Source organism: Carettochelys insculpta, chromosome 12 (assembly GCF_033958435.1).
Source record: "Carettochelys insculpta isolate YL-2023 chromosome 12, ASM3395843v1, whole genome shotgun sequence".
Taxonomy (NCBI): Eukaryota; Metazoa; Chordata; order Testudines; family Carettochelyidae; genus Carettochelys; species Carettochelys insculpta.
Genome location: NC_134148.1, coordinates 19367690 through 19395383, shown reverse-complemented (window position 1 = coordinate 19395383; position 27694 = coordinate 19367690). Strand labels below are relative to the sequence as shown.

The window sequence follows — 27694 nt, the reverse complement described above, 5'->3', positions numbered from 1 at the left end:
GGAGGGCGAGGCCTACTACCAGCAGTTGATCTGGAGGTGTGAACACCAAGAGAGGAGAAACTGTTTTTGTATTTAGCTAGCCGTTCACAGTCTTTGTTTAATCCTGAGCTGAGGGTGTCAAATTTGCAGTTGATCTGGAGGTGTGAACACCAAGAGAGGAGAAACTGTTTTTGTATTTAGCTAGCCGTTCACAGTCTTTGTTTAATCCTGAGCTGAGGGTGTCAAATTTGCAGATGAAATGCAGCTCAGCAGTTTCCCTTTGGAGTCTGGTTTGAAATTTTTTTGCTGTAGGATAGCTACTTTTAAATCTGTTAGTGTGTGTCCTGGGAGATTGAAGTGCTCTCCTACAGGCTTTTGTACATTGCCATTTCTGATATCCCACTTGTGTGCATTTATTCTTTTCCATAGGGACTGTCCAGTTTGTCCAATGTATATAGCAGAGGGGCACTGCTGGCACAAGATGGCATACATTACATTGGTAGATGTGCAGCTGAATGAACCTGTGATGGTATGACTGACCTGGTTAGGTCCTGTGATGGTAGATATGGTGTAGATATGTGAGCAGACCTGGCACCAAGGTTTGTTGCATGGGTAGGTTCCTGAGTTAGAGTTGCTGTGGTGTGGTGTATAGTTGCTGGTGAGAATTTGCTTCAGATTGGCAGGTTGTCTGTGGCAAGGACTGGCCTGCCTCCCAAGGCCTGTGAAAGTTGGGGGTCATTGCCCAGGATGGGTTGTAAGTCACTGATGATGCGCTGGAGGGATTTTAGCTGGGGACTGTAGGTGATGGCCAGTGGTGTTCTGTTGGTTTCTTTCTTGGGCTTGTCCTGTAGTAGGAGTCTCCTGGGTACATGTCTGGCTCTGTTGATCTGTTTCCTTATTTCCTCGGGCAGGTATTGTAGTTTCAAGAATGATTGGTAAAGATCCCGTAGGTGTTTGTCTCTGTCAGAGGGGTTGGATCAAATGCAGTTGTATCTTAGTGCTTGGCTGTAGACAATGGATCATGTGGTGTGTCTGCGATGGAAGCTGGAGGCATGAAGGTAGGCGTAGCGGTCAGCGGGTTTATGGTATAGGGTTTATGCGGCCGTCATGTATTTGCACTCTGGTGTCCAGGAAGTGGATCTTCTGTGTAGACTGGTCCAGGCTGAGGTTGATGGTGGGGTGGAAGTTATTAAAATCCTGGTGGAATTCCTCCAGAGTCTCCTTCCCATGGGTTCAGATGATGAAGATGTCATCTGTGTAGCATAGGTAGAGACAGGGTGTAAGTGGATGAGAGTTGAGGAAGCGCTGTTCCAGGTCAGCCATAAAAATGTTGGCATACTGAGGGGCCATGCGGGTGCCCATAGCTGTGCCACTGGTTTGGAGGTATATATTGTCACCAAATCTGAAAATAGTTGTGTGTGAGGATAAAGTTACAGAGCTCAGCCATCAGTTGTGCTGTGGCATCATCAGGGATACTGTTCTGGACAGCGTTTATTCCATCTGTGTGTGGGATGCTGGTGTAGAGAGCCTCTACATCCATGGTGGCTAGGATAGTGTTTTCTGGAAGATCACCAATATATTGCAGTTTTCTCAGGAAATCAGTGGTGTCTTGGAGATAGCTGGGAGTGCTGGTGGCATAGGGTCTGAGGAGAGAGTCCACATAATCAGACAGTCCTGCAGTGAGAGTGCCAATGCCCGAGATGATGGGTTGTCCAGGATTTCCAGGTTTGTGGATCTTGGGTAGTAGATGGAATAGCCCTGGATGGGGCTCTAATGGTGTTTTTGTGTAGATCTGTTCCTGTGCTTGTGTAGGGAGTGTCCTGAGCAGATGGTGTAGTTTCTTAGTGTATTCCTTGGTGGGATCTAGAGAAAGTAGCCTGTAGAATTTGGTGTTGGAGAGTTGTCTGGCAGCCTCCTTCTGGTAGTCAGACCTGTACATGATGACAACAGCTCCTCCTTTATCTGCCTCTTTGATTATAATGTCTGAGTTGTTTCTGAGGCTGTGGATGGCATTATGTTCCACACGACTGAGGTTATGAGGCAAGCGATGCTGTCTTTCCACAATTTCTGCCTGTGTGCGTCAGCGGAAGCATTCTATATACAGGTCCAGACTGTCATTTTGACCCTCAGGAGGAGTCCATGTGGAGTTGTTCTTCTTGTGCTGCTGCTGGGAGAGTGTCTGTGTACCGGTGTGCTGTTCAGTGTTGTGTTGAAAGTATTCTTTGAGTTGGACACGGTGAAAGTAGGCTTCTAGATCACCGCAGAATTGTATCTTGTTTGTGGGGGTGGTGGGGCAAAAAGAAAGTCCGCGAGATAGGACAGACTCTTCTGCTATTTTCCAAGTGCTAAACATAAAAGCTGCATCTACAATATGAAATTTTCTTGACAAAGCTGGTGTTTTGTCCAGAAAACCAGTGGAGCATCTACACTTAAAATGCATTCTGTTGAGAAACTATTGACAGAATGCAGCTTTTCTGGGGAGAGTTCCTTTGCTCCCATACAAGGCAGAATACCTCTGTTGATGGATTCTGTTGACCAAAATATAGTGTAGAAGCTCCCAGAGGTGGAGGCTCAGGGTGGGGGGCGGGGGTTTCTGTTGACAGAAGAGTCCTCCATTGCATTGGCCTGCTGGAGCAGGGAGACTGCAAAACAACAATCCACAACAATCAGAGCTCTATGCTCTCTTCCTCTGGTCAGGCTTAAAGGGACAGCAGCAGTGGAATCCCCATACCAAGAATTAGCCAGCATGCAAGCAGCCCAGCCAGCACGTATGCCTGCTGTCAGCCAGCCCCTGTGGCCGCACCAGGCACATGGCGGCTTCCCGGCCACCCAAGGATGTCTCTGGCCCCCTCAGACAGTGGAGAGAAGAGTTCCAGGACTCTCTCCCAGGCAGGAAAAAGCCCCATCCTAGACCAAGCCAGATATCTGGGACCTGCTGGGCCTCTGGCCAGAGGAGATGTGGTCCTCAACCTGGCAGCCCGGTCGCCACTGCCTTGGTGGCCCAAAGACACCCTGCCTGGACTATGGAGCAGGTCCACATGAAGATTAAAGAACTCTGGCAGGGCTATACCTGGGCCTGGGACGCTGTCTGCTGGTTGGGCACACAACAGCTGAGCTGCCCATACTGTCGTGCACTGTGTGAGCTCCTCTGGGCAGAGGACAGTTCTCCTCCTGTGAGCACCCTGGACATGGCTGAGGAGACCCCTCCTCCCCCGGAGCTGGAGTCCCACCTGGCAGAGGAGCAGCTTGGGACCCAGGACAAATTGGAGGCTGAGGCTGACACCACCTTTGTGTCCAGTGATGGCACCCTGGTGATTAGCCTGGAGCTGGGTCCCTCCTCCAGTCTAGGTACCTCCAGGACCTCCCCAGATTTATTCGAGGGACCCGCCAGTGAGTACTCCATGGGGCACACACCCCAGGGCATGCGGGGGCAAATGTGGGGTGTGCCACGAGCCTCACTGGACTGGCTTGAATGGGAGCCCACCCTGTAGGTGGAGCACTTGCACGTGTGCAAGGTGCCATGTTTCACCTGGTTCAACCACACAGCCTCAGGGCATGGGCACTGTCCTACTGTGAGCCCCACAGGAGGCCTCAAGCCCCAGGGCCCTGCTGGACTGGGGGACCACACCCCCCTGCTACAGCTGAGAGTGGGACAGCTGCAGAGGGAACGGCCCAACTCCAGACACACCACCGAGGACTGTGTATGTCAGCCTGCAGGCATGCTTGCAGGATACAGGCGGTGCCCCCCTTGTGCAGGGCCTGCATCCCAGGACTGCCTTACCTGCATGAGGATGGTACCAATGGTGGACCTGCCTATGCCAAACTGGTTCTCCACATAGCGGTAGCTGTCGGCAGTGGCCAGCTTCCAGAGGGCGATGGTGACCCTCTTCTCCAGGGGGATGGGGGGCCACAGGTGAGTGTCCTGTCTCTGGAGGGCTAGGGTCAGACAGGTGTAGAGCTTCAGGAAGGTGTCCTGCTGCATGCAGAAATTCTGGAGCCACTGTTGTTCATCCCACTGCACTATGACCAGCCGGTCCTACTAGTTTGAACTGGTAGTGTATTGCTGAAGCTGGCTGAAGACCAGAGGGTGTGGGCGATGACTATGTCCTGAGGCAGTGAGGAGGGCACCCTCCTCATGGGAGATATCAGCCTTGCCCCTCCAGAGGAGAAGGAGGGGGGCTAGGATGAGATGCAGCAGAAGCTGCAGCAGCAGTGTGTGCAGCCAGTGTAAGCCTGGGGGGCTGCTCTGGCAGCATGGCTCACTGGAAAAGTCAGACTCTGTCACAGTACACAGAGGAGCCCTACACTAGCTTTGCTGTCTCTCCAGGAGGTATGCAGGCCTTGGCATAAGCAGGGAAGGTGTGTCGGCAGGGGGCCCTTTGAGGGCACTCTGGGCTGGGGCTCCAGGAAGGGCTTGGTGTATATGGAGCTTGTCTTCCGGTTCGCCAGGGCCCATTCTGTTCACAGAGTGGTGGGAGTGTGTGGACACTCTCAGTTGACACTGCAAGCCTCTGCTAAGTGTAGATGCATTCTGTCGACAGGAATTTTGTCGGAAGATATCTTCCAACAGTGACTCCTGTCACCAAATCACTGTAGTGTGGACACGGCTAAGATGTTTCCACAGAAACCTATTTGGTAGATGGAAGCAGTGGTGCCTCAGGCACAGAGCTTTCAACTAGTAAGTTGTCTGTATGTACAGTAAACTTTCATATCTGGCAGCCCTGGGACCGGGAGGTTGCTGGATGTTAAAATATTCTGGATAATAGAGAGGTATACCTAACAATGCATAACACTAAAGAAAAAACAAGATTAGATATTAAGAAACAAACACAAATGTATGCAGAGTGTTTTATTTACTAATAACAGTAATATTGTACACTGCAAACTTATGCTGTATTTGCTGTATTTGTATTTACTTTCACTATACTGTACTTATGGAAAAAGTAATTAAAATTTACTTACGGTTCAAATGCCACTTATTTGAGACTTCTAGATTATAGAATGCCAGATATGAAAGCGTTTACTGTGGTTCAGTCTCACCTTTTGCATATTGCTTGGGAAAAAAAAAACGCTGAACAATTCCATAGATGTGCAGACTTGTAAGTTACATTCTTCCTGGTCTTTAGGTCACTTAAAGCAAGAATAAATACAACTATGGGATGAAAATAGCATGTACTAGCATGTGGGGTTGGGGAGGAAGAACCCAGTGTCCGTTACAATGAAGTAACAATATATATTGGATATTTTTCGTGGACTCAGTATTCCAGACAGTACTCTAGAACCTTCAAAGAAAAATGACTTATCAGTTCTGAATGTTCCTGGTTAAACTGATGTTTTTTAAAAAAGTTTCAATGTTTATTTATTTGGATAATTGAAAGCACGTACATACTTTAAATCAGACACTTTTTTTTGCATGATCTGCAAAATAGGAAGTTTGTTCCATTCCATGTGCATTGTCTTATGTTCCTAGGCGTGCTTAGGAGGTAGAGATATACCTACACAGTTTTCCCAGATTGTTTTAACATAGATGGAAATACTTTACTTGAATAAAAGCTAAATGCTTGCTTTGGAGTGAAAGAACTCTTGAAGCTGTCAGTGATTTTAGGCTTAACCTTTGCTCCCTGGATTGGCAGCAGATAAATTATCCTACCTACTATCCTCTAAAGCTACGTCTACACTATCCCCTTCCTTTCGGAAGGAGCATGGTAATGAGTGAGTTGGGAAGATAATGGTGGCCATGCAATTCCTATTTGGTTTTAGGAAGAAGGGGCTTTCGAAGTCTGGGGGGCGGTCCTTTCGAAAAGCCCTCATATACATGGGTGGTACGCAATTTGAAAGTGGCACTTCCGAACCGTGCGCAGCTGCTATTATGCTAATGAGGCACTGCATATTCACGGCAGTGCCTTGTTAGTATTTTCCCAATTCGCTCATTACCATGCCCCTTCCGAAAGGAAGGGTCTAGTGTAGATGTGGCCTAAGTGTCTGTCTCTCCAGTGTGGAAAGCTGTAGCACTTTTGATTTTTGTGATGTTTGCTAATTATTGGTTGTATGGTACTAACAATATTTTCCTTTAATGGAAACCTTTCTTTTCTTATTTAAGAGAGATCAACAAGAGATACTATCAATACCAGTTTCAACACAGGTTAAATTGTGTGAAGATGATGACAAACAACTGAGGTAAATTCTTTGAAATTCCAAAATTATTATTGGGTGTCTGTGGCGGGCATGGAGTTTTTGGATTTGATTCTGCAATCCCTGACTTGCGCAAGTAAGCCACTTAACTTCCATGGGCCTTTTTGTAGAAATAAGGAGCACTGATATAAATAAGAGTTTGAGGAGCAAATCTTTATATTGCAAATTTCAGAGAGGTTCTGAATTCTGTCATGTTGCTTAACAGCTATCCTTCATGTTTTTAAAATAGCAATACTGCTGACCTCTAGTGCTGCATATACACAACAGCCCTATTTCTAAATAAGATATTTCAAAACAGCTATTTTGAAATATCTTATTTCAAAATAACACAACCAAACACAAAATGGATTTCAAAATAGCACTCAAAATAGTGCCATTGGAGCCCATTATGGCCTATTTCGAAATGGGCATTATTCCACAGGGAATGAGGTGTACCAAAATCTGTTACTTCACATTTATTTTAACATAGCATGTGTGTCATTTAGACAACGCCAAAGTTATTTCAAAATAACTGCTATTTTGAAATAACTTGGCTGTGTAGACATAGACTAAAGGACTGCTACTGCTTTGTTCTTGATCTGAGCCATGGTCTTTTTGTTCAATCTAGAGCAAAGTCGTGAGGCAGTGCTTTATCACCATGAGGATGAAGAGGGACCCAACATAAGCCAGGCCCAATGAGATGAAAAAGCAATAGCACATGCATTATGCCAGATTTAGAAGGAATTTTTGGATACCCTTTGAGGAGGATGAGGGTGGCATAACCTATCTTTTCCCTGCCTGACCTCACCACTTCCCCTTCTGGAAAGATCTGGTGAGGTGGTTTTCTTCAACAAAAGAGTCCAAAAAGCTTTTTGAAAGCTTGTCTCATTAACACACAAGTCTGTTCAGGCTCCCTTTGCTGTGGGGAGAGGCTGGTGATCCTCAAACTTCAAAAGGGAAATTCCCAGTCTCAAAAATCTGTCCTAGGGGATGGCTTTTACGTCAGAGCCTTGGCAAAATAAAAAAGTGTTTCTTCACAGTTTCTCATTAGCGTACAGCTGCCTTGCCCAATCTGACTCCCTTGTGGCTTCTTAAAGTCACTGCAGTTCTTCCTCCTTGGAACTGCTTCATCTGCTGGTTCCTTTCCTGCACCAGGTCTCTCAGGTTGGCTCATTTAGCAAGCCTTCTCTGTGCTACAGGTCTCCTTGCAAGGCAGATCCCTTTTTCCTTCTTATTACTTTGCTCTCTCACATACCTCCTCACTGATGCTACATCTACACAGCAGCTTTATTTTGAAATAAGCTGTGTTGCTTAATAGGTGCTGTGAAGACAGGGAATAAGGCTTATTTTGAAATTGGTGCTATTCCTCCTGCAACAAGGGTTACTGATTTTTGAATTTATTTTATTTATTTATTTTATTTGAATTTATATCGCTATAGCATGTGTGTAGTGTAGACAACAGCAAAGTTATTTCAAAATAATAGCTGTTGTCTTGAAATAAGTTGACTGTGTGGCTGTAGCCTGACTGTCTGGGGATTAGCAGAAAGAGGGGGTGGGTGAGCTACTTTCAGTGAGAGACAGCACACTGATATTGAGCAATATGATGCTCTTCTTTGGGTGCTAAAAGAACCAGCATAATGCTTTTGAGTGTATTATAGCTAAATTGCTGGGCACCATGGTGATTGTGTAAAAGAACATAATTTGAGTTAACACATTCCAAAGAAACAGTACAGATTTAGCATATACTCAGCCAGTTACGTCAACAAAGGAAGGTCTGGCCAGGAATCTCTGAGATACAGTTGACCTGTCAATTACATAAGTAATTGAAAAGGTTTTCAGGCAACCACTATTTGTGTGTCCAGTGAACTTTTAGCTGAAAGAGGAAAAAACTCCAGACTACAGTGAAAGAATTATATGCCATTGATAGCTTTTAAAAGGTGGAAGGTATGAAAACTAGGCAGTTAGAGACAGTGATTATCTTAGGATGAGCATCCATTGCCCTTCAAAATGGATTGTCGTTAGCTCAGTGTATTTCTCTGTACAAAATTATTGTTTTGGTGTGGCTTTTTTGTTTTTTGGCAAGATGAGTACATATGATAATTTTAAAAAATGGAGGTAACAAGAGTGGTAAACGGAGGCTGACAACACTAGCAAAGCATTTGAGAGAGGCTTGTTGTTTTCTGTGTTTTTTAGTGTTTTGGTGTTGGTCATTCTTAGTTTTGCATGTAAAAAGAGATGGAAATAAGAGTGACAGATACAGAATCAACGAGAAAAGACGGATTAACAATGGAAAGCAGTAAAGAATGGGCAGAGGAGTTTTAATGAAAAAGATACAGAAGCAAAAAATCCTTGTGTTTTTTTAAAGCAAATGTTTAAGCAAAGGGACAGTAAAGTGAGGCTAGGTGCACTTCTTTAAATTTGCCTCAAGATCTTCGGACATATTTTATAACATAGTGTCTTTTTTTTCCGAGTTATTAATATTTTATATTGAGAAACAAAGCAACTATGGTATTCATGCTAAAGAGTCAGCTTTTGTTTACACTTTCACTCTTCAGGGCATGGCTACGTGTGCACAGGGGTGGGGACTGGGTATGCATGCACGCATGGCTAGGCATACTTTAAGCTTTGAATAGGATTAGTAATACAAAGGATTCACTCATGCACGCGCACCTCATGTTTATGTGCAGGAACGTCACTGTAAACATTAGCTGCTATTTTGATGTGAACATTTTAATTTCATATCTCAAATTACTTGCACAATATTCATTTCTTAAGGGTTTGAAAAACTACAGGGTGGCAGGCAAATATGGGGAAGTGAACAGTGCCTTGAAAATTAAATAGATTTGATCATGTTAGTGAACAAATGGAATTTTTGGTCATCATGCCTGAGTACAAAGGTATTAGGAACAAATCCACATGCTGATGAAAGGGATGTTTTTGTTATCCTGAAAACAGAAATATTGCATGTTAATACTTCTGTAAACAATATGTAATGGAGTATTTTGTCAGCAGCTGTGGAGAAGGGCATGAATCCTACCCTTCCCTTGGTGATTATAGCTAGCCAATAGGATGGCAAGAGAAGGAAAACGGGGCAGAAAGGCTGTTCTTGATGTCTGTTGCCACCCACAGAAGAGACCACAGTAGTTGTTTGATACTAACAGCACAAGTAGCACAGTGGGATAGTCAGATCACAGCTATAAAGAAACAGAAGCCCACAAAATTAGACAGAAAACATGTTTGGAAAAACTCTCCAGTTTCTTGGATTAATGGTATCTAGAGCAGTGTTTCTCAACCTTTTTTTTTTTTTTTTTTTTTTTTTAAAATAAAGTATCCCTTTTTGAGAAAGAAGGTTCTAAATACTTCCAGTATACACAATTTTCAGACATATATAGATTGATAATTTGTAAATTTATTTTTATATATCTCTTTCTATATAGAGAGACAAAAAGAAATATATAACAGATGGCTCAATGCCCTCCCTTCCCCCAGAGCCAGGCACCCCCAACCCACCACTCTAACCCAATGCCCCACCCCCCTCCACAACCAGACATCTCTAGCCCCCCTGCTCTAACCCAAACCCATGCCCCTCCTCTAGAGACAGGCCCTCCCAACCCCCCCTCTCTAACCCAATCCCCTACATCTCCTCCAGATGCAGGCACTCCTAACCCCATCCTCTCACTCTAACCCAATGCCTGGGACTCACTGGAGCCACCACCATGCACTTCTCCCTCCAAGTGCTGGGGCGCATGCAGACAGCGGCTGTAAGTACTCCTGGCCTGTGGTTCCGAGTAGGAGCTGCGTTTCATTGCTGACAGAGCTGCCTGCAGCTTGAGAGCTGCAAATCCCCCCAGATGTTTCTTGTGTACCCCTAAGGGTACTCACACAATGGGTTGAGAAACACTGACTTAGATTATTGTGCAGATAATTCTTGTGTTTGTGAATAGGGAGGTTTGAATGTGTGTGTGTAGTTCCCATTATTAAAATAGGGTGAGCGTAGCATCTTGTAATTGTCAGGCTAAGAGGAACCAAATGGATTTTGACTAGGTAAAACCAGACCTGAACCTTTGTCTAAACTAAGGTGTTTTCTCTGAATCTCAAAATAACACAAAAAGTTAAGGAAGTGCAGTTAAATTTGGCCTAAAATTTAAGTACCGTGAAAGCAATTTTTTGTAAGCCTGCAGACTAATTGCACTGTTCAGTTGGTTGAAACATTGATATTCATTCTCAAACTGTCCACTCCAGTGACTAAAGTGCATATATTGCAGTACTGAGAACCTGGAAGTAAAAACGCTTAAGTGGATTTCCATTGTCCATGTGGACATAAATGGAAGGAATAGTGGAATACAAATAGTGAAAACAAGTGTTTCTTTTTTTCTTTTTTTTCAACTTTAAGGTATAATTAGAAAAAAATTTAACCACATACTAATCTTAGTGGCCACCCTTTGTTGAAAGGGGTAATCCCGATCCATCACTTCGAAGTGAGTCATTTTGAAACAAAGTGACTATACACAAAACATGGATCGACCTTGCAATCTGCAACATTGAGGAGACACCCCGCATCCCCGTCCTTTTGAAAGGGAGCAGCTACACAGCACAGAGACTCATTTCAAAATAACAGGGCAGGAAATGGTGAGGGAAAGGTCAAATGGCTGTCAAGTTTTTCCTGGAGCACGGGCCAGCTGCCCCCTCAAAGGGGCCCCTCCCAAACACCCCCCCCACATGCACATGGTGAGGGCTTAGGCTGCTTGCAGCATGCGACCTCCAGCTCAGTACCGGCAGAGCCTTGCTCAGTCCAAACACCCACAGCTTGGCATGGACCCACAGCACTTCACAGATGGGGATGTTCTGGACATCATGTCCAGCCTGATGGCCGCTCTGGCAGCATACACTTCCGGCTCTGTGCTGCCCACCATGTGGTTGACCTGCAGGTCTGCCCCCCAACACCACAGTGCATGTGGAGCACTCACTTCCCCGGGCCCACTGTCACCTCTGGCAGTACCCCAACAGCAGAGAATGGTGGGACAAGATTGTCCTGGAGGACTGGGATAATGAGCTGTGGATCTACAATTTTAGGATAAACCGGGCCACCTTAATGGAGTTGTTCCAGTGACTGGCACCAGCACTTTGCTACCAGGACACCCATATGCGGCCTGTGCTCCCCCTGGAGAAAAGGAAGGCCATTGCTGTGTGGAAACTGGCCACCCCAGATAGCAACCACTCAGTTGGCCACCAGTTCAGGGTGAGGAAGGCCACTGTTGGGGTCGTCCTTCTTGAGGTAAGGCAGCTGGGGTCATGAACCAACGTGGGGTCCCAGGGAGGGAGTTCCGGGGAGGGGGTCCCAGGGAGGGGTGTCCCCTTGCATGCCACCATGTGCTCATGGGCACCCATGCCCTCCACCCCGTGCAGGTCATTGATGCCATAAACCGGATCCTCCTGTGCCAGCTCATCCACGTGGGGGACATGGACCCTGCCATTGCTGGGTTACAGCAGCTGGGACTCCCCAGATGTATCCACATATTGGACAGCACCCACATACCCATCCAGGCCCCACCACACAGCTGCGGATGGTACATAAATAGGAAGGGCTACCATTCGGTCATCCTCCAGGCCCTTTTTCAAGGATGGTTTACAGACATTTGCATGGGCTGGCCAGGCAGAGCCCCTGATGCCAACATCCTGCAGAACTCATGGTTCATGTGCACGATGGCCAAGGGCACCTACGTCTCCCCATAGGAGCTCCCATTGGGGGACATGACCGTGCCCGCATGCATTGTTGCTGATGTGCCCCGGCACAGGCCATGCGAATCAGAGCCAGGACTGCTACAACACCCAACTCAACCAGGCCAGGAATACGGTGAAGCGGGCATTTGGGCATCTGAAGGCGCGCTTCAGGTGCCTGGTGACGTGCCTGGAGGTGGGTCTCCCCAGTGGCATGGTCAGTGGCGCATGCTGTGCTCTCCACAATCTCGTGGAGAGCAAGCATGAGCTCTTTGTGTGTGCTGGGCGGCTGAGGCTGTGCCGCAGTACGATCAGCCACGTGTGCTCCCATGCTGCGAAGTGCACCCCGATGGGATGGGGGTGTGGGAGGCCCTCTGGAAGGCCTTTGCCCAGGGGCCACCATGACCTGGCCCTGGCCCTCCCCCCCCACAACCCCCCCTGCACACTCACCCCCACATCTGCCCTACCAGTACCCCCTGCACACAAGCACATCCTTCACCATCCCTACCCAAGGCACAACATGAACACTGTCCAGTAAAGTTAACTGTTAATTTTTCGAACCCACACATGCCTCCAACTATTTACAGGGGAAGGTGGGGGGGCAGGGGATGAACTCTGTAACAGGAGTGGGGAGTGAACTATTTATAAGGGGGGGCCGGGGGCCTCACTCATCCGTAGGGGTTGGGGGCTGGGAGCCACAGCAGCCCCTGGAGCTGTGATTGCCATGGGTCTTGGGCCCCCTGCAGGGCTGAGACAGTGCTGGGAGCACCAGTAAGTAGGGGGTGCGCTGGGGGTGCGATGGTCTCAGACGTGCAGGGAGGGAGGCTGGTGGAGCCATGGCCAGTCTGGGTGCACCCGCCCACAGCCACCACGTGAGCTCCTCCTTCTCAGCTGTGTTCATGCCGGGTGAGAGCAGGGCGGGAGGGGCAGAGGCAGGGCCAGTGGGGAGGGTAGAGGTGGGCAGGGGCCACAGGAAAGGCCATCCATGTGACGGCCAGCTGGGGCAGGCAGTTGGCAATGGCCTGAGTTAGGGTATCAAGGTACCTTGAGACGTGGTCTGAGGCCGCCCACTCCATGGAGAGCCATTCCTGCAGCAGGTGGTTTTGCTCCTGCCACGCGGCTGCATGGGCTGCCACTAAGTCATCAGCCTGGCTGTGGTGGTGGGCCCACCCACCACGGTGCCCGGTCCTGGGGTGGGGCGTCGCTCCTGCCCCCTAGCTGGCTGCTGCAGGGCTCCCTAGCATGTCAAGGGGACTGGAGTGGCCCATGGACATCGAGGCTGTGAAGACATAAAGGCAGAGGGCAGTGCCCTGTCAGTCTCGTGGCTGGGTACCATGGGCTGGTGGCCGCTTCCCTGTTGCTGTCCTCCTCTGCCCGTGGGGGTTGGGGAGCCTGGGATGGCCTGGCCGCTGGAGGTTGTGTCCCTGCTGGGCTGTTGGTGGGGCTGCCCGCCCCTGCCCTCCAGCCACATGCCTTGCATGGTTATCCATGGCCCTGTGCGGGGTGGCCCAACACGTGGGCCCCCTCACTGATGGTGACAATGGCTGTCCCCGGGGCCCCGGCTGCTGATTGTGTTCCTGGGTCGGTGCTAGCAGTGACAGGTACAACACGGCCCCCCCCCCCCCCCGCATGCCTGAAATGTCCCACACCATCATACCTCAGGGTGCCTCGCGGCGGGTGGGGGCGGGGGTTCGGGGGAGGCCCAGGCGGTGACCTGGCTCATGCCCTCCGATGGCACAGCGATGTTTAGGGTCCCCTCACTCTTGCTGTTCCCATCATCAGCTGGTGGCTCTGAGCATGGGGGGGTCAGTGGTGCTGCAGAAGATTCCCAGTTCTGGTGCCTTGTCCTGCTCCTCCCTCTTAGCCATGTCGAGGGTCTTTTCCAGCGGTCTGGCCTTCCTGGGGGGCCAAGGAGCAGACGCAGGTTGGTGTAGTAGGGGCAGGTGCTGCCCCCCGACCACCTGGCTGAGTCCATCGCCTTCGCATACCCTGGCGCAGCTCCATGACTTTTGACTGCACCTGGTGGGGGCAGGGTAGCCCCTTGCAGCCAGGGTCTTGGCCAAGTGGGGGAAAGTGGCTGCAGTCCGCTTACACCCCTTCAACTTTAGCAAGATGTCGTTGTCCCTGCAGAGAGTCAGCAGGTCCCAGACCTCAGCCTCCAGCCACAGCACATCCCTCCTCTTCGGGGGGGGGTTACTTGGAGTCCCTGCCTTCTGGTGTGTTGGAATCCCTGGGGCTCATGGGGGACCTTCCTGCTGGCCATGGCTCTGGACATCCGCCTTTCTGCCATTCTGGGAGGTGCAGGAGAGTGTTCTGCGGAGAGCATGTGTGTCCATGGCTGCCAGCACACTCTCAGCTTCCTCCATGGGGTTTCTGTGTCCCTGCAGATTTAAGGCAGCTGGCGCTGACAGCCATAGACCCCTGGCTGCTGGCCAGGAGGTCTCTGTGCTCTGGGGAGGGGGCTGGCTTTGTGGAGGACTTGTGATTTAGAAATGGTGGCCAGGGGAGCAGCTACACACACATTTATTTTCTAAATTGACATTGAAATGGGGCATTGTTCCCAAGATAGGAGCAGACCAATGCTTTCAAAATTACCATCTTTTTATCCCAATGTTGATTTCAAAACCCGTGATTTGTCTGTAGTTTCTCTGCTGCTTGTTTCGAAATTGTCCCATGTTTTGCAATTGCTTTAGAAATTACTTGCCAGTGTGGTCACAGCCTTGGTATTTACATTGCTTCAGAATTTGCATTTAATATGCCTTGGTCTCCGCTATAACATATGCCTCATGACTAGGGCCCTACCAAATTCACGGTCAATTTCATAGTTACAGGATTTTAAAAGCAGTAAATTTAATGATCTTAGCTATTTAAATCTGAAATCTCATGGTGTTATTATTGTAGGGGTCTTGACCCAAAAAGAGTTGTGTGTGTTGCAAGATTTTGATGGGGGGAATACGATACTGCTACCCTTACTTCTGCACTGCTGCTGGTGGTGTCACTGCCTTTAGAGCTGGGCAGCTGGAGCACAGCGGCTGCTGATTGGGAAGCTAGTTCTGAAGGTGGAGCTACTGCTGGCAGCAACGCAGAGTAAGGATTACACTGTATGGTGTTTCCATTCTTATTTTTGTGCTGCTATTGCAGATTTGTGCTCTCAGTCAGCAGCCACCACTCAGGTTGCTCAGCTATGAAGCAGCAGTGCACAAGTTTATTAGGTGGCAATACTGCAATCCATCTAAAATAATCTTGTGACCCTACCCCAGCAACTCCCTTTTGGGCAAGACTCCCAGTTTGAGAAACTCTGGTTTTCCCTCTGAAATCTGTATAAAACAGGGTCAAAGCACATAGATGACCAGATTTTATGGTGGAAAACCAGATTTCATAGCCACAAATTTGGGAGGGTCTTACTTATGACCCAGAAAGCTGCATTTCTCCTGTATTTAACAAGAATAGTAAAAACTCTTGGTTTTTTTTTTTTTCAATAAAATAAGCAGATATACTTCTGAACAGAAGGGACAGATGCACAAAAAGTTTCTAATCCCTTTCCAATCACACTTTAACCTTCCAGTCTGTTTTTCTGTTTGTAAAATGGGTATAACAAATGTATAGGCTTTAATTAATGTGAGAATTATTTTCAGATCTTCTGATAAAAAGCATTAAAATTATACACAATAGTACGTGCCACAGGAATAAAAATACTGGACTCTGAGACGGAGTACTCAAACTTTAGAATCCTGCTAAAAATTGCAGTTTGCTATAGGTGACACTGATCTTACTGGCATACGAAATCCTCTAGAGTAAACTGAGTAGAACAGAGGGGTTTTGTAAACAGCAGACAGGTTGTATTTGAGAAAAGTTATTTTTTCATGAAGGGAAAAATAAAGGTTTTACTTTCTTCTAAAATGTTTAACATGAACACCAATCTTTTGCTTACAGAATCCCATTGTGTTCCCACAATGCTGATTACTATTTGTTCAATTACAGTATGTTTTTACTGATAAGCTTGAAACATGATCCTCCTTGATTTGATGCTGCTTCAAGTAGAAGATAAATGTGTGTGGTGAGAATAGATGCCTCTCAGCCTGGTCTATTTATCTGCAATAACTGTAATCTATTTTGAAAATAAACACCAAACAGCCCCCACCTCCAAATCTACAAGGGTTTTTCTGTTATAGTTAGTCGCGGCAGTAATGTACAAGAGACTGCCTTTTTCTTGAAAACCTACAAGCAGGTTTTGATTGTGACAAGTATCCTTGTTCAGCCACAGGTGAGTGCTCTTAAACAGAGTGTCTACTGTTAGAGAGGTTGAGCTCAGGACAAGCCACCTGGACTCACTGGCACATGTGTGTTGAAATTTCAGGAGAGAGCTAAGGTGAGCAACCTCAGCCAGTCACAGAAGAGAAATCTGGGGCATGCATGTGTTCAAAATGGTATTTGGTAACACACTTCTGACAGCTGTAAACAGGTGTTACAACTGGCTTAGAGTAGAATGAAAGGAGTAAAAAGATGCAGAGGGAAGAAAATGTCTCTAGTTTTTAATGCCAAATAATAGGTGGCAGATATTGTGTCTGAAAACATTATTTTTAAAAAGGCATTATTGCCAGCACACTCTTTTTCCTCTTAATCTGTTTGCTTTGTAACTTAATTTTCAGCTCTCAGTCACTGGTCGAGGAAGGTAGGGTTCTTTGTTTCTGCTTATAACAGTCAGTGAGCATCTTTCAGAGCAGATGCTATGTCAGAGGTCAGCAACCTTTCTGCTGCTGAAATTTGACCTTTTGACCGCTGTATGGCCTGAATGCTGGTAATACTTTTTAAAGTTACTAACAATCCTACTTACAACAGCTTCATTAATAATTAAATTAAGATGCAGAGCTTTACTGTTTAGGTGGTGGTTGGTAGCATTAGCTGCTCTTTTGTTAATCCACAGGCAGCATGACTTTGAGCAAGCTCCTGGATGCCTGGGGGAGGAGGGCCAGGGCTGAGCTCCTGCCTGTCGTGCGGCTGAAAATCGGCTTCTGTGCCATTCTTGGCACCTGGGGTTTGCTCACCCCTGTGCTCTGCCTCCAAACATAATTTAGGATTTGTCCATTAAAGACCAGGAACACTGGAAATGTCTATAGGATGGATTATTTGGAGTTGCAAATAGGGAGAATCAAGCAATCAGCTAAGGCCAGTGTTCCCTCTAATTTTTTCCATCCATGGGCAGAATAAATGTTATTGGCTACGTCTACACGTGAAGCCTACATCGAAGTAGCCTATTTCGATGTGGCGACATCGAAATAGGCTATTTCGATGAATAACGTCTACACGTCCTCCAGGGCTGGCAACGTCGATGTTCAACATCGACGTTGTGCAGCACCACATCGAAATAGGCGCTGCGAGGGAATGTCTACACGCCAAAGTAGCACACATCGAAATAAGGGTGCCAGGCACAGCTGCGGACAGGGTCACAGGGCGGACTCAACAGCAAGCTGCTCCCTTAAAGGGCCCCTCCCAGACACAGTTGCACTAAACAACACAAGATCCACAGAGCCGACAACTGGTTGCAGACCCTGTGCAGGCAGCATGGATCCCCAGCTGCAGCAGCAGCAGCCAGAAGCCCTGGGCTAAGGGCTGCTGCACACGGTGACCATAGAGCCCCGCAGGGGCTGGAGAGAGACCGTCTCTCAACCCCTCAGCTGATGGCCGCCATGGCAGACCCCGCAATTTCGATGTTGCGGGACACGCAACGACTACACGGTCCCTACTTCGATGTTCAACTTCAAAGTAGGGCGCTATTCCCATCCCCTCATGGGGTTAGCAGCTTTGACATCTCGCCGCCTAACGTCGATGTTAACATCGGTTGCCCAAGCGCTCAGTTTACAGGGAACACTGGCCAAGGCTATCAAGAAGAGATGGGAAATTAAACATGGCCTAGTGTTGGACTTGTTGGAGCAGAAGGCAAGAGAGGTGGGAAAACAGTCAGAGACTGGTGGAATAGGGACAGAAGAGGCCTGTAAGAGATTTAGGGACCATTTAGAGAAAGATTCCACAAAAGGATTTTAGCAGAAGGAAGTAGCATGGGCCAAACAGTGTGTATGGCAATTCATACGTGAGCCTTAGCTTCCTTACTCTGGATCATCACTTTCTTCCCGTGGTGGTCTTGTGAGTTTTAGCAGTGTTGGAGTCGTGACGTGATTTAGCCCTCTGGTTTAGTCATAGGAGTCCTCCACCACTTCTGACAGGGCCAAAACAAGTATAATGGATGTACAACCATCTTCCAGCCTTCTTCAAAACGTGGTTCTTCCTCTGGTTACTTTGGGTCCACCTTCACAGGGCTACATAATATTTTCACTCAGACTGAACTGCATTTTCTTTTCGAAACCGCAGCTACAGTAAGCAGTTCTTTTGCTTTGCTGGTAAGGGGTTGTACAAGAAGGAGGCTTTCTCCAAGCTTTGCTGAAATCCCAGTTTCGTCCTCTAAGTGGAAAGGTCGGGTTCCCTCCATGCAATGTTGTCCTGGGTATTCATTCTGATTGTTCCCATCCTTCAGGCCTTTGGCTGTCCTGGCCCTAGGCACCTCCCATATTAGGCCCTAGACACCTCCCATAGTTTTTCTGGCTGTCTTGTTAAGCATGTTGCAATGGAAAGACCAACCATAGGCAATATCTCCATCACTACCTAGCTCACTGATTCACAGACTTCTTTGGTTTTTTCATACAATCTTGGCAAGTCACATGGTACACCTTAAGTCACACGATCACCTCCAGTTTCCACAGAGCACTCCCTCTTCCCCCTTTTTAGTTAGTAATGTTGTTTACTAACAGATCACTTGAGTAGAGGCTGAGAAGTGCATCACCATATGTTTCATACTAGGAGCCTTCTGTGTAAGTGGGGTAGGTTTTATTCCCCTAGATGTGTCCCTGTATATGGTGTTTCTCTGTGGTGATATTCTTAATCTTCTCTTCTAGTGCTGTTCTGTTTGCATTCCCTGTTTCTTCCTCACATAGCCTCGCCATGTCTCTTCTTAAACTGTGTCTTACATTTTCATTTGAGTTTTATCTTGATGTTTGCAATCACTGGACTGTGGTCTGAATCTATATCCACTCCTTGGAAAGTCTGGCACTGCTGTACTGATGTTATCCATCTTCTTCTTATCAAAATCATATCTATCATATTCTTGGACTTCCTGCATTCGATCGCCACATCCACTTCCTACAGTCCTTTTGTCGGAATCTCGTGTTGCAGATCATCTCATGCTCTTTAGCAAACTCTAGCAGCTTCTCACCTTGTTCATTTCTTTCTCCATATCCAAACCTTCCCATGACTCTCCCTCAACCTTCATTATCTGTTGCAACCTTTGCATTCCAATCTCCTCCGATGATCAACACATTTTTCTTCAGTATCTTCTCCACCGTCTTCATCAAGTCTTTATAGAATAGCTCAATCTCTTCCTCCATAATCAAGTCCTTAATCTTGAACTTCCTGAAATTGCAAACCAACTGTATTTATTGAATTAAAAGAAAAATAATTTTAGCACAAAAAGCAATTTGTACATTTTCTCTAGCCTTACCTTCATTTTTAGTGTTTTGATCTCAGTTATGGGAGGTATTCGTTTCACTATGAATTTACAAAACAATTTACTTGAGTTTTGTTTTTCTTTTCAGAGATAAACTTTCTCCCAAAGTTCCAGTTCTTACACCTTCACATATTAAGGTACTGAAATTTGCAATTTTTGTTTTTTTTTTCTTTCTCTCATTCTAGAAACTAATGGCATATATGGTAGGAGAAAATATATGGGGTGTTTAATGCAGAAGTCAGAGAGACAGGACTCCTGGGTCCTCTTTTTGCAAAATGCTGTGCTCCTGACTTGGTAGGTGACCTTACATTAATCACTTAGGCCTGGCCTATGCAAAAAAATTGTCATCTTAACTATGTCACTTGTCTGTGAAAAATCCAGACCTCTAGATCAGTATAATTTAACTGACCTAACCTCCAGCATAGACAGTTCTAGGTTAGTATATATACTGTCTCTTGGAGAGTGGGATTATGTGTATTGACAGGAGAACCCCTCCTCTCAGCATAATTAGCATCTACGCCAAAGTGGCACAGCTGTGGTGCTGTAACATTTCAAGTATAGATAAGCCCTTAGTTTCTGGACCTTATTTTATGCCTATGTCAGAGGGAGCTGCTATTTCAGTATGAATAGGACTTACAGATCCTTAGATTAAAGCTAATTTGTACAATTTATACTACCTTTTTTCCTAAGACAAAATTTGTTGCCTGTGTAATGCTAATGGCACTGCCATTATTTTTCAATTAAAAACCTCTTAAAAACCTTAACAAGCAAAATAACTTGCTATTTTGAGAAGAAAAAGTGGACAAACAAGACCAGAAACAACTGGAAAGACTTACTAGCCTCTTAAACTCAACTACACTGCATCTTTTAGGGATTCAGCTAAAGTTTCCAGAGTGTTTTTTGCAAGAAACACTGTAGCAAAGGAAGTTGATCCTTGAAGATTCTTAATTAGGGAGTAAGCTCTGAAAATTACTCAGTAACTTTTCTGCAAAAGGAAGAAGAATGCAAGACTAAATGTGTGCTAATTTCACTGGTGACTTACAAGGGGCAGTGAAAACTGTTGACAGCAGTGTCTCAATTTTGAGATCAACCCAAAGTCCTGTGGCACCTTATAGACTAACAAATATTTTGGAGCATAAGCTTTCATGGGCAAAGACCTGCTTCATCAGATACATGGGGGGGTGGGGTTCCAGAGCTGTATTTAAAGAGTGGGGTCCCAGTAAAAGGGAGGGCCAGAGCTGACAAGGTCTATTCAGCAAGGTGGAAATGGCCCATTATCAGTAGTTATATATCAAAAGAGGAAAAAATGACTTGTTCTTTCCTCTTTTGATACATACTACTGATAATGGGCCATTTCCACCTTGCTGAATAGACCTTGTCAGCTCTGGCCCTCCCTTTTACTGGGACCCACTCTTTAAATACCCCTCTGGAACGCCCCCCCCCGACTCATGCATCTGATGAAGCAGGTATTTGCCCATGAAAGCTTATGCTCCAAAATATGTTAGTCTATAAGGTGCCACAGGACTTCTTGTTGTTCTCGAAGATACAGACTAACACGGCTCTCTGATACTTGTCAATTTGAGATAGCATTCACGACCCAGTGTATGATGCATTGAACTTGGTGTCTAGGTGGAATAATCTTGCTTATTTAGTTGTAATTTGTACATTAAAAGTATCTGTATACTAATGGCTCAGTATAGTTATGTGCCTTTATTTCTGCATAACATGACTGCACATGCAAATCAATTGTGCATGCAAACTAAAATCTGCACATGCAAAAACAGTAAAAATATTTTTTAAATCAGGCAGAAAAGTTTTACTTTCTTGGGCGTCTCGGGCTTTGAAAGTTAGACTGTTTAAAATATTCCTTTTGACTATTCTAGTTTGACTTCAGGAAAATGGAAACAATAGTTCTTCCTCGAGTGTCCCCGTGGGTGCTCCACGATAGGTGTCGGGCTCGCCCCGGCGCCGCAGGTCGGATCTTTTCAGCAGTTTCTGCCGGACCGCGCATGCACCGGCGCGCGCCGCTCCCTTGTGCGCTCCCAGCCGCGTGCGCAATCCGGTCCCCGCCAGTTCCTCTTTAACCACCATTGGCTGCAGACGGAATCCGCTCAGGCTACGGCCAGAGTTAGCATATTTAATGTTTTTAAAGTGTTTAGAGCTTCTTTTTCAGTCTTTAGCTTAAGTTAGCTTGTTATTGTTTTCAAAAACAAAAAAGAAGAGAGTAGAAAGTAAAGTTTTACAGCCTTAGTAGCGAGCGGAGCAGCGGAGGCCCGGGGACGTAAGGCCATTAGGCCTCCTGCCGCGGCAGGCTGAGTCCGAGAGGGGAACAGGCACAGAGAAGGTGCTAAGTACCCTATTAACAACTCAAAGACTCACCACAATGTCCTCTTCAGGATTCAAAAAGTGAGAGTCATGCCGCAAAGCGATGCCGGCCTCCGATGGGCACAGAAATGCTCCTTCTGCGCAAAGCTCACAGCCAGAGCAAGGAAGGACAGAGAGATGCGGCTGAAAATGCTGCTCTTTGACAAGGCCCTCCAGCCAGACGCGCCGGAGCGGCCTCAGCAGGAGGGACCTGCAGCGGCCCATAAAAGGAAAGCTGCTTCCCTAACCCCATCAGCGCAAAAACGGAGGAAGCTTTCACCAACCCGATCCCTGCCGGCAGCCACAGCGAGCGGGACGGGTGGAGCGCATAGCCCCCAGCCGCAGTCACAGCTGAGCGGCAGCGGCGCGGAGACACACGTGGCAGAGGCTGAGCCTCCGATAATCAAACAGCCGCCCTGCACCGCGAGCAGGGCGGCGGCCAGGCAAGCACCGGAACCGGCGGCACCGCAGCTAGCGGCACCGACCCCCGGGGAACCGGCGGTGCAGAGCTCACAGGCACGTGGCCTGCAGGCACCGGCGGAGACCACCCGCGCGGCACTGCAGCGGAGCGTGCCGAGCGCGGCGCAGACATCGGGGCCGAGATCCCCGACGTGGAAAGGGGCGGAGCCAGCCCCACAGGGGAGGGGAAAGGCAGCACAGAAAACCCGGCACAGCAGCCCTTCTCCAGACAGGGCTGCAGGGCTACTCGCTCTAAGCCCTCCACTTATGCTGCGGACTCCAACGAGGCGGCAGGGGTCACCTCCAGTATACCCTGAGCCCCCATCCCCGTTCCTACAGCCAGCATCACCATGGCTCGGACCACCATCGCCCTTCCTGGGCTTTGAACCCCTGGAGTACTGCCACAAATCAGTCTCTCCATTATCTCAATCACCCACAGGGACAGATCCCCCCAGACGGTTCAATATCCCCGAGGGCAATCGCGGACGGGGACGGAAACGCAGATATCTCAGGGGGAGTTGATTCTGGAACCCCGAGATTTTCCCTCGCAAGTATCTAGCGAGAGAATGTATCACCGTCAACAGGACCCAGAGGGGTCCAGAGAGGCTTACGCTAGCGGTTCCTTGCTATCTTCCCCTGACGAGGCCACGGCCCCAGGGGACGTCCATCCTGCGGACGATCTCAAACAGTTCCAAGAGCTGTTTAAAAGGGTGGCCTTCACGCAAGGCATCCAAACAGCAGAGGTGCAGGAGAAACACCATAAGCTCCCTAAAAACCTGAGACCTCCGGCCTCTTCCAAAATAGCTATTCCGCTGATGAAGCAATCATGGAGTCCGCCAACACAATATGGCAGACCCCTGCGTCCACTCCGCCTATAAACAAGAGAGTGGATAAGAAGTACTTCGTCCCGACGAAGGGCATGGAGTTCCTGTTCAGCCACCTGCAACCAAATTCTCTGGTGGTGGAATTGTCTCAACAGAGGTCGAAAACTTCTCAGTACAAGACAGGGGGAACGGACAAGATACCAAGAAACTAGAGTTGTTCGGCAGAAAGGTCTACTCCTCCTCTACCCTACTGTTGAGAATGGCGAATTACGCAGCGCATCTAGCAAACCATAATTTCGACAACTACTCCAGGCTGACTTCCCTCATGGACTCGCTTCCAGAGGACACGAAGCTGGTGCTCAAGGCCATCGTGCAGGAAGGCTACGCAGCCTCGAGGACAGGAGTTCAGATCGCCCTAGACGTAGCAGATATGGCAGCACGCTCAACAGCTACGGCAGTGGTCATGAGCAGGGAGTCCTGGCTCCAGACATCGGGTATCCCGAGGGATCTGCAGGCAAAGATCGTTGATCTCCCCTTTGACACGCAGAAGCTGCAGTATCAACCACAGCATCCCCAGTACCACAGGGGCTACAAGCAAGGGCGACATCAACAGCACCAACAGTACAGAACTCCCAGGCGACGTTCTCAACAGAGCCGTGCGTCCTCGGGGCAGGGCCAAAGGCCACAAGTTTGACACACAGATCGAGGGCTGCACTATCACTACCATCGCACAATGTCATCTGAAGCTACTGTTCCACCATCGCCTCCGACCATTCTACGACCAGTGGCAAAAGATCACCACAGACAAATGGGTACTGGAGATCATAGCCACAGGTTATGCAATTCCCCTCCAGTCGCTCCCACCGCCACGACCTCCACCCAGACCCCACCTAAAGGACGCCTCCGACGAAGCGAGACTCAAGCAGGAGGTAGGCCATCTTATGCTTATAGGGGCAGTGGAAAGAGTGACGGAGCAACTCCGAGGGAAAGGGTTCTACTCAAGATACTTCCTCACAGAGAAAAAGACAGGAGGCTGGAGGCCCATCCTAGATCTTCGAGGCCTCAACCCGTACTTGCGCAAGCAACGCTTTCGGATGATCACAATCGCCTCTATACTTACGGCACTGGACGATGGAGATTGGTTCGCAGCCCTCGACTTACAAGACGCGTATTTCCACATAACTATTCAACCGGCTCACAGGCATTTTCTCCAGTTTATGGTAGGCAAAGAACATTTTCAGTACAAGGTTCTACCGTTCGGCCTCTCCTCGGCCCCCAGAGTCTTCACCAAGACCTTGGCAGTGGTGTCAGCCTACCTGCACAGACAGTGGGTGTTTATATTCCCATATCTGGAAAAAAAACGACTGCCTACTGAAAGGGGCCTCGAAGGAGGAGGTACTTCACATGATACGCGTCACAGCAGACACATACTCTTCGCTGGGCCTGGTCATCAATCTGGCAAAATCAAAGATAGACCCTGCACAGGACATAGAGTTCATAGGGGCACGTATAAATTCCATCACAGCAAGGGTTTATCTACCAGATGCCCACTTTCGCACCATTGGTTCCCTTGTGCAAGTCATCACCTTCAGCCCTACGGTGCCGGTTCTGATGTGCTTACAGCTGCTGGGCCACATGGCAGCAGCAACGTTTGTGGTACAGAATGCCCGATTGCATATGCGCAGCATGCAGCACTGGCTGGTGAGCGTCTACAAACCGGCAGCACACACCGTCCACAGGGTGGTGTCGCCCACGACAGAGGTGCGCAGATCCCTGCAATGGTGGGTGAACCCCAAGAACATGCTAACAGGGGTGCCCTTTCACCAACCACAAATATCTGTTTTTCTCACTACAGATACCTCCCACATAGGGTGGGGAGCACACATGGGTGAAGAGGTGACGCAAGGACTGTGGTCCTCCACGGAACAGTCACTGCACATAAATATACTGGAGCTCAGAGCAGTGGTCAACGCCTGCAAACACTTTCGAGACCATATACAAGGCAAGTAGTCGGGATCAGTACAGACAATACCTCCACCATGTTTTATATAAATCGGCAAGGAGGAACTTGGTCCCGTGCCTTATGTGCGGAAGCAGTCCGATTGTGGAACTGGTGCATCGCCAACAATATAACCTTGAAAGCCTCATATTTACCAGGCGCTCACAATGTGAAGGCAGACCAGCTGAGCAGGCGCTTCGCACTCACACACGAGTTGCAGATCCGTTCCGATCTGCTACGACCGATTTTTCGCGCATGGGGATTTCCCCAGATAGACCTGTTTGCCACTCAACACAACAAGAAGTGCCCACAATACTGCTCCAGGGCAGGACTGGGACAGGGGTCCCTGGGGGACGCATTCACGATCTCGTGGAGGGGCCCCTGGCTCTACGCCTTTACTCCCACAGTGCTTATCCACAAAGTCTTGCAGAAAGCCAGGAGAGAGAAAGCCCAAATGATCCTAGTAGTCCCAACGTGGGATCGACAGCAATGGTTCCCCTTACTCCTGCGCATGTCGGACCGTCCACCGATGCCCCTCCTGGTGGCGCCGGATCTGCTCACGCAAGCCCAGGGGTCCATAGTGCATCCGCACCCCCAAGGCCTGTGACTGCAAGCATGATTAATCCATGGCTCAGCTCCCTAGAGAGCACGTGTACGGAGCAAGTGCAACAAGTCCTAGAAAGTAGCAGGAGGAATTCCACCAGGAAGCCCTATAAGCAAAAATGGACTCGATTCACTGCATGGTGTTCTCCCAAGCAATTAGCCCCGCTTGCTGCGCCTATACCTGTAATACTAGAGTATTTACTGGACCTCAAGAGAGGCGGACTCTCCCTATCCTCGTTGAAGGTCCACCTTGACGCTATATCGGCTTTCAGACATGAAGAGGAAGGGCACACGGTGTTTGCCCATCCCATGGTTACCAGGTTCCTCAAAGGGCTCGTAAACCTATACCCCCCCTCGGAAACCGCTTCCACCTTCGTTGAGCTTGGACCTGGTGCTTAATGCGCTAACGGGACCACCGTTTGAACCCTTAGCCACGGTTTCCCTCCGTCTCCTTACGATAAAGACGACCTTCCTTCTTGCAATCACGTCAGCTCGCTGGGTGAGCGAGCTTGCGGCAGTTATGGCAATGCCACCCTGCACAGTAATTTCCAGGAGGCGGTAACCTTACGGCTGCATCCAGCCTTTGTTCTCAAAGTTTCTTCAGAGTTTCATATTAACGAACCTATAGTTTTACCCTCGTTTATCCAAAGCCTCATAACTCCAACAAAGAGGCGCGCCTACACCTCCTGGACGTGAGGAGGGCGCTGACTTTCTATATAGACAGGACTAAGTCCTTCAGGAAAACGGATAGACTCCTAGTCTCTCTCGCTCCCAAATCAAAAGGAGAAGGTCTCTCTTCGCAGAGAATCTCGAAGCACATCGTATCCTGCATAAAAATGTGCTACGAACTTAGACTCCTTTACTGGCCACGCCTAGGGCTCACTCCACCAGGGCGGTGGCGGCATCAACAGTCTTTTTCAAGGGCGTTGCGCTAAAAGACATTTGCAGAGCGGCGACCTGGTCATCCTATGACACCTTCGCCAAGCATTATGCCCTTCACAGGGTATTCAAAGAGGATACCCGTCTCTCGACAGCGGTCCTCTCGGGGACAAGCTGCACATAAAGCTCGGGGACAAGCTGCACACCTCCTATCTTGGGTTACTGCTGGGTAGTCACCTATCGTGGAGCACCTACGGGGACACTCGAGGAAGAAAGAGAAGTTACTCACCGTAGTAACGATGGTTCTTCGAGATGTTTCCCCGTGGGTGCTCCACCACCCGCCCATCCTCCCCGCTTTGGATCTCTGTTTAGTATTTTTCAGGAGCATCCGAGGCAGTTGGTCAAGGAACTGGTGGGGACCGGATCGCGCACGTGGCTGGGAGTGCGCAAGGGAGCGGCACGCGCCGGCGCATGTGCGGTCCGGCAAAAACTGCTGAAAAGATCCGCCCTGCGTCGCCGGGGCGAGCCCGACACCTATCGTGGAGCACCCACGGGGACACATCTCGAAGAACCATCGTTACTACGGTGAGTAACTTCTCTTTATGCTAGAAAAAGTGTCATGTATTTCAGTAGTCAGGATCATATTTATGATCATAGCCTTTTTTCCTAGAAACCAAACAAGACATCTGGTCTCACATCTACAGCTCAGAACAGACTACCCCATGGCAGTAAGGGAAAGAAAACAAATTCAAGGTACATTAACTGTATATCTGGAAATGAAATGAGAATATTTTTTTATATCAACCAGCGCATCACACACACATGTATACAAATATACTTTATGTCAGAAACATCTTAATGTTTACTTAATCCTATATCTGCTCTATACTCCCCTACATAATGTAATTGGAAGTCTTAATGAGCATCCAGGGTTAAAACCATCTCAGCGAAACTGTGGCTGAATATAAATGTAGAACAAAGGACTTGTCAGGGCAGTGATTTAAACTTTGTTTCCGTAAGTGAAGAATAAGCACATCTCTACCTATTGGTCGTGGTTTGGAAAGCATTCTTCTGGAGGCACAAGGAACAAATGCACTGAGCACAGCAGATCAGAGTCATTGAAGCTGTAAAAGGAGAAGAGTA

The 27694-nt window shown here is 48.1% G+C and overlaps 1 protein-coding gene across 4 annotated transcripts in view; it reads left to right on the top strand.

The window, feature by feature from the left end:
* TEX9 (testis expressed 9) overlaps positions 1 to 27694 on the top strand; it is a 75730-nt gene that overhangs the window by 13437 nt on the left and 34599 nt on the right. For 2 of the 4 annotated variants that reach the window (XM_075007374.1, XM_075007373.1), the window contains exons 4-6: positions 6080 to 6156; positions 19512 to 19560; positions 27222 to 27304. In XM_075007374.1, coding sequence (XP_074863475.1) covers positions 6080 to 6156; positions 19512 to 19560; positions 27222 to 27304 — 209 coding nt within the window. Of the gene's footprint in view, positions 1 to 6079; positions 6157 to 11065; positions 11426 to 19511; positions 19561 to 27221; positions 27305 to 27694 lie in introns of those variants that run through there. The other 2 variants (XM_075007375.1, XM_075007376.1) reach the window with 2 other exon arrangements.